We start from the raw sequence: 8128 nt of genomic DNA, 5'->3' as shown, positions 1-8128 counted from the left end.
AAGAGAGAAAAAAATAAAATAAAAATAGAAAAACAAAGAAATAAAAAAAAATTCGAAAGAAGAAAAAAGAAGAAAATGATGCCAATCACCTTGTGTTGTTTCTATATTTTTTATTCTTGTTTTTGGTTGTCTTCTGTTTTGGTCTTATTCTCTGCTTTGGTGATTTGGAATCACTTGCTTGATATTAAAATGATCGAATCTACTGTTTTCATTCATCAAAAGTTCGTCCCCCATTACACTGTCTTTTGATGGCTTTTATAGCCTTTTACAAATACTTTCTTTTTATTATTTTATGCTTGCTGTCCTTTCCTTTTAGTTCCTTGCAGGTGCATAGGCTGATGGGACAAGGGGCTGACATAGGAGTGGCGGTGCAGAGGGCAGTTGGTGGAGGCAGGTGGGCAGGTGGTTCGGCGCCGAATGCTAAGGGGGTTAGGGTTAGTTTTCTGATTTTGGGTTTTTAGGTTTAGTGGGCCTCTGAATTGGGTCCAATATTTGGGTTTTGTAATGGGTTTTGGGTAGTTTTAGGTTTTAATGTATTATTGGGCTGACGGGTTGGGGTTTAAGTATGGGCTTTGTAAACTTTAAATGGGCCATTCGGGTTTAATGGGTCTTGTGTATTGGGTAGGTGGGCTTATGTTGTAAATGTAACTGGGCCAAAATTAGCCTATAACAGTTATATAATTAAATTATGAGTGTAAAATAATTATTATAATATTATGATTTCCCACTTGTAGATAACAAGCGTTTAAAATGGGTGAATTTGGCATTTCAGCTTTGGTGTGCAGAGAGTGGAAAGATGGAAGAAAACCTGTTGAAGGTTGCCAAAAATGAGTGTGAGGAAATTTGAGATAGGTAAAGGCTGAAAAGAAGACTTAACAGATGATGAGTGTGGAAGGGGAAGATAAATTTTGAGTAATTAAGTTTTGTGATAAGAGGTGAAATAGATGAAAGGATATGCTTGGTGGAGATTAAAGATGCAATGAAACATAAGAGATGAATATCCAAAGGAAAATTTGCAAATTCCAGCCACTGCTGTCAGTCGTCGACCACCGTTATCGCTATTGTCCACCACTATTTTCCTCTATCTTCTTACCCTTTTCTTTCACCTCTAAAACCTTCTATAAAGATTCAAAATCCAAATTTTGCATTATTTTTCTAGTTCTTTTCATTTCAATTTCCTTTTCGTATTTATAGTAATTCATCATAATAATTGTTAAATATTTAAATAAATTGTAACTCGATAATGATAATTAATTTGCAATTCAAATATTTATTATAATTTTAAATATTTTTATATAATTCTTAAGAATTTTTAAACAATTTTCTATATATTTTATTTAAAAAATCACGTTCAACATAATAAATTCATTTATCCATGTTCATTTGAATTGGACAGTTCTTCGTCCAAGTTCATCCTGGACTTAATTTTTCAAATAATTATTAAAAAATTATTTGTTTTAGGATATTTATTTTTAAATATTTGCCACATATCGTTGTCTATTTGTTTTATCAGACACATCATCACTAAATGTACAAAATTTAATTTACTCATTTTTTGAGTTGAGAGAGTAAAATACTATTAAACCTTTAGTATAAGGATTTCCATGATACTTTTACTGATAAATAGATGATTCACTTTACCAAATCGTGATGGTTGAATTAGTTTCTCCAACTAAACAACTCCACTTCTCCTTCCATTGATCCCTTATTGCGAATCATTTGGTTCATCCAAATTATTTTAAAAAAATTATTTATGTTATGAATATCTTATTAAGTGGATGCCCATCATTATCAGGATAAAATTTTAACATACTTTAAATTCTAATAGTTATTAGAATTAGATCTCTAGTTATTTTATACTTCTTATGCCTATAAATAGAGACTCTGATGAAGCATTGTAATCACCCCTTTGATTAATAAAGCACATTCTCTGTTGCTTTCATATTTTCTTTGTTCTTTATTCTCCCCATCTCTCTTTATTTTATAATACGTTATCAGCACGATCTTACTCAAAGTGATAGTTCCTTTTATCAACGATCAAATTTATCCTCCATGATTTTCAATTTCTTTGACGGCAAGATGCAAAGTTTTTACAGAAAGTTTATTTTATTTAATGTTTCATATTTGATTATTATTTTTCATTCTTCTTTCATTATATGTTATCATTGTTTTGATTAACTTATTTTACTTATTTTTTTTAAGGATGGTGAAAGATTTGATATCGTTATCTATATGAAATCAAGAATAATTTGAAACTATCTCATGCCTTCTAGTGATGATGATGATGTTAAAGATCTTCAGATATATTTTACTATATTTTATTTATTGTTTATTATATAATTGGAGACTAATCATGACAACATGCATAGATAGATTTTGATTTGAAATCTCACACATGTTTGCGATGATAATTATGAAATAAAGAATCTATTAGGATGTTTATAAGTCTCTCCTACTAGATTTGTTGCATTCCCTGAAGTGAATGTAAACATAAAGAAAATAAAAGATAAACTCATTAACCACTAAAAGTGGGAACATAGTAATGAATAAGAGAACAATGAGAGTTCTCATGATAATTTTTCAAAGGGTAAAGATAACTTATGTTATCAATGTGATATGAAAAATTATTGGCCACATATGTGGCGAATGCCCAAATATTTTATTTCTATTAATATTCTTTGAGGAATGATATGAAAATGTAGTAATGAATTCTATCATTATAGATAGAAAATATTTATCTTATTTGGTACTAAAATAAACAAATATATTCCAATATTTGATAGTACAAAATTAGTTGAAAGCTCCAGAAGAGCTAATATATCAATATCTAAAAAGCACAAAATTTATGATGGTTGATGCATTACTTTTAAAAGGTATTTGTAATGGATCTCATATTGAGATTGTGAATGAGGAAAATATTATATTTCATATGAATAAAAAAGGGGATTGGGTTATTAATATTATAATCTTTGTGATATTCTTTTGTCATCATCCCTATTAAACGGTTGAAAGCAAAATGTTTGACTGTGAAAGATTCACTTATGAGCAATAGAATATGATAATTCTATCTAAAGCTTGTTATGGTTGGATGCACTTGAAGTTACAAATTTTTTTAAATATTTGAAGATTTTTGCATATTCCCTGAAGTGAATGTTGCTTATAATTGTTTGGAAATTATATTTATTTTGTTGACTTAGTGACATTATAATTTTCACATTGATTTAGACATTTCGAATAGTAAATGTCACAATAATACTCATCTGTGGATACAAATTAAAAGGAATAATAATAAAATTATCAATTTGTTACAATTTAGTACAATTAAAACACATGTTAAAGAAAATCAGAAGTTTACTAATACAAATGCGTTTACTACTTGGCGTGACCAGTTAGACCATCTTGGGTCATATATGATGCGAAAATTAATTAAAAATTTATATGGACATTCAATTAAAGAACCATAAGATTCTTTAATTTAAAGAATTCTCATTTGTTGTTTGTTCTCAATGAAAATTGATTATTAGAAACTCACTAGCTAAAGTTGAGATTTAATGTCTTACATTTCTGAAATGAATATGGGCTCATTCATCCACTATATGGATGATTTTGATATTATATGATTGTGATAGATGCATCTAAAAAATAAATCACATGCATTATCAACTCGCAAACAACTTGTCGTTTGCGAGATTGTTTGTTTAAATGATTAATTTCAGATTATGCAATTAAAACAATTCATCTTGCTACAGTTGGTGAGTTTACATCCCAAGTTTTTAATGATAATTGGGGTAAAAGTTGAACATCCTGTAACTCATGTGCACACACAAAATGATTTAGTTGAATTGTTTATCAAATGCTTCCAACTAATAGCTAAACCATTACTTATGAGAACAAAACTTTCTATTTCAGCATGAGTTTCATGCTTGTATTAATTTACATATTGTATGCATCAAGCCAATAAATGATAAATACTCCCCATTACAATTGATTTTTGGTCAAGAGCCAAATATTTCACATCTTACAATTTTTAGATGTGTGGTATATGTTCCAACTGCTCCACTACAACGCACAAAGATGAATGAATCCTTAAAGAGAGTTGGAAATATATATTAATTTCAAGTTTCTTTGTGATTACAATTTTGATTTAATAATTTTCCCGACATTAGGGGGAGAGAAATAATAACTTGTAATGAGTTAGGGGGAGAGTAATTGAAACAGAAGTTCAATAAGGATAACTCATTACAAGTTAACTCTTAGATGTATTTACAAACTTAATGAGAATAACCAAGTGTTATATAGATTGATCGGTTCCAAAGATAAAAAAAATTCTTTTAGATGGTCATATAGTGGAGGTGGGTGCTCTAGAAGAGACCTAAGACATAACTAATAAGTAAAATTTCAGAAGAGATTCAAGTACCTGAAACTGAATTTTAAAATAAAGAACTTAAGAGATCTCGATAAGTTATGTCAATTTGATAAAATGTGGAACCGAATAATAAGTGGCCGGTAATGATTTTGCATGCAATATTATTATTGAAATAATAAAATAAAAGGAGGATCCTGAATAAATCTATTTAGAAATATAGATATAGAATAAATTGATCAAAATTGAAAGACGCAACTCATGTACAATTAAATTCTTGGAGTTTTTGACCAGTAGTCCAAATATCTAAAGGTATAAAGCCAGTGATGGTGCAATTAAAGTATTTTTGCAAAAGCATAATAAAAATATGAAGTTTTTCGCTAAGTCCTGGCATTGATTATTAAAATATATAATATTCTTTTGTGGTGGATGCAATAAACCTTTAGATATATTATTAAATTGACAATTTATAAAAGATTTAACTTGAGTCCAATGGTTATTATTATAGCCTTTTATGAATCACTATATAGTAAAGTTTATATTAAAATCCTTGAAAGATTTAGGATGCTAGAAGCATATTAAAATTCTCGGGAAATTATTCATTTATATGAATTGAAATAATTGAACATTTGTGGTAAATTTGACTTAGTGAATAATAGTTGAAGGAGGATTATAAAATGATCCAAAATACCTATTTGTGTTTTTATAAAAGAATCATAATTAAAGTTTGTTATGATTATTGTTGAATCTTCTGAAGAGATAAAAATATATTTCCCCAAATTTTCATCACTCATGACTTTTAAAAGAATGGTGATATAAATGGTTAGCAATACATTCAAATAGTCATTTGAAAAACTAGTATTCAAGATTGAATATGTAGAATATTAAAAAACATGTGATGTTTTCATGAGGAAGAGTAAATACGAGTTGCACTCTTTTTCCCTTAATCGAGGTTTTGTCCCGTTGGGTTTTCCTGGTAAGGTTTTTAATGAGGCAACATATTATGCGTATTATAGATTGTGTACTCTTTTTCCTTCATTAAGTTTTTATCCCATAAGGTTTTCCTAATAAGGTTTAATAAGGTTTTAACGAGGCACATTATCTATCAATAGACATCCAAGGGGGAGTATTATGAATATTTTATTAAGTTGATGTCCATCATTATCAGGATAAAGTTTTAATATACTTTAAATTCTAATAATTATTAGAATTAGATCTCTACTTATTTTATACTTCTTATGCTTATAAATAAAGATTCTGATGAAGCATTGTAATTACCCCTTTGATTAATAAAGCACATTCTCTATTACTTTCATATTTTCTTTATTTTTTATTCTCTCCATCTCTCTTTATTTTATAACACTTTACTCTTTTTGGAATTTTCAAAATTTTAAAGATTTTTTTAAATTTTTTTTCGATTTTTAATCATAATTTTATAAATAAAAACTCAAAATTTAGATTTTTATGTTTTTTAAATTTAATTTTTTTTTTACAAATTTCTTGCATTTTTAGTTACTTTTTAGATTTTTTTTAATTTAAGCATAATAACAAGTTCAAAGTTATTTTTTTTATAATTCTAAAAATTAAATTTTTTTCATTTTTCAATGATTTTTTTATATAATTTTCCATTTATTATGAGATAGCATTGTTGATATGGCACGAAATTGACAATTTTTTATACGTGGCAATATTTGGTTGGTTTTCCAAGCCTCGTGGGTGATTTTTTTGTAATGACAACAAGAAGGGGGAGAGATATCAACATGGTGGATTGAGTGAAAAATACTACAAAAAAAAAATGTCCAAATACTAAACTAATAATTTACCTTTTATGTAGACCGTCAAATCAAGTATTAAATCATTTATCTATCCATTTATATTATACTCAAAGGCAATTTTTTTTTTAAAATTTTTTAAAATTTCGAAATTTAAAAATATATTTTTACGGTAATAAAAGTAAAATTTTACTATTTTTATAACCTTTATCTTTATAACTTTAGAGGACTAAATCATTTTTTTCATTTTTTAAGGGACCAAAGTATAATTTTATCATATACTAATTTAAAATTTTTAAAATTATGCAAAAACTAAAGGTGAAATTTTTCATTTTAGAGAAGGTCGGAGCCCTTACCAGTCCTTGACTCTGTACCTAATTATATTTAGTTATTTAAGCTCTTTAACTCTTAAGCATATTTGTATAAAAAAATTATCAAAATATTCATATATATATAATAAATTATATTATTATGAGTGTGTTTTTATTTTAATTTTTATATTTTATAAATCAATAAAAATTTACTTATTTAAAAAAAATATTATGAACTTTAATATTGCAACCAAAGCATAATTTAATTAAATATATTTGTTACATAATTCATTTTACCAATATCATGAGTGTGGCACCGCTAATTGAGTTAATATCGCCTGAGACACACAACTCAATTGTAAAATTACCAATTACCAAAACAAGAAAGTGAGTCACCACCAACGGAGGGCGGTATGATTTACAGGTTCCCAATCTTACCAACAACAATGGAGAAAACCATTTCACCTATAATTTGTTAAAATTCACCAACAATTCATCATTGTTAAAGTTACCCATGTTAATCAACAACAATGGCTTCACGTTACAGCCTAAATTTGATCCAATAAAGAATAAAATTCTAAGATAAAACACCAGATTCAAAAGAATCGACAACCATTTTTGTCAATTTTTCAGACAAGATGCACAATTCATTACATCTGATAAGTGGGTTGTGTAGGTAAATCACTAAATTCTCAATATGAATAATAATAAAAAACAAAATTCACCATTATCAAAATCTAATCCAAATCTCACCCATTATCATCCCCACCACTATACAACCCATCTAAAAAAATTACTTAATTCAAGAAAATTGAAAGTAGAAAAAAAAAAAAACGTTTATTTTTTAATGGAACTAACCAGCTAGTCTAAGCATGCACAGGACCTGGAGCCACCAGTACCGGAGTAGGCTGATTGTAGGGTGGCACTGGCAGCACTGCAGGAGGAGGAGGAGGAGGAGATTGTGGTGGAGGATTTGGGTTAGCGTCAGGCGGCGGAGGTGGGTTAGCAGTAGGGATTGAGGTAGGTGGTGAGTTAGGGGAGGTGGGCTGGTTAGACCCAATGGCAGGAGAAGGAGGGTTGTAAGAGGAGGAAGAAGAAGAAAAGGGTGGCGAATTAGGGGTGGAGATAGGGTTAGGGAAGAAATTAGGAGGAGGACAAGAGTCACCACCGGAGCATTTGTGTGAGTGCGACTTATGGTGACGAAGCAGCCCGAATCCCAAGACAAGACCCAATACCACCAACGCTGTAACTATGAAGATGAAGATCTTTGTTGCTTTCCCCACATAACACATTTTGTTTTTGTACTAGGAGGAGAAAAGCAAAAATTAGTAGAGTGAGCTTAAAAAAAACCAGCAAATCTGAAACGGGGTGTGTTTTGGTTTGGTTTAGTGAAGATAGGATGTTGGTTGGGTCGGGTTTCCATTGTGAGTTTGGTGAGGGAAGTTGGACTTGGGATCCAAGGGGTGAAAAAGGTATGTGATCATTGCACGTGAAGGCCATTTCAAGAGAGAAAAAAAATTGAACTCTGCAATGCATCCAAAATTGTGCTCAATGCTCAATCTTTTAGAACTATAGCTCAAGGCTCTAGACTTGTAGTTGTAGAGATTGGGTTATTAATTAAGAAAGAATGGATTTAAGGAGTTAATCAGATAAATCAATGTAGCGTTAGAGTTTAACCGTTG

General features: G+C 29.2%; 1 protein-coding gene across 1 annotated transcript; it reads right to left on the bottom strand.

Moving 5' to 3' along the window:
* Positions 1 to 7312: 7312 nt before the first annotated feature.
* LOC121228107 (chitin-binding lectin 1) lies at positions 7313 to 7738 on the bottom strand. Its single transcript, XM_041111249.1, has one exon. It carries the CDS (start codon positions 7736 to 7738, stop codon positions 7313 to 7315), a length of 426 nt encoding a protein of 141 aa, XP_040967183.1.
* Between the last annotated feature and the right edge of the window lie 390 nt (positions 7739 to 8128).

Source organism: Gossypium hirsutum, chromosome A04, assembly GCF_007990345.1.
Source record: "Gossypium hirsutum isolate 1008001.06 chromosome A04, Gossypium_hirsutum_v2.1, whole genome shotgun sequence".
Lineage (NCBI taxonomy): Eukaryota > Viridiplantae > Streptophyta > Magnoliopsida > Malvales > Malvaceae > Gossypium > Gossypium hirsutum.
The sequence above is the reverse complement of the archived record's forward strand: the minus strand, read 5'-3'. Positions and strand labels throughout refer to the sequence as shown.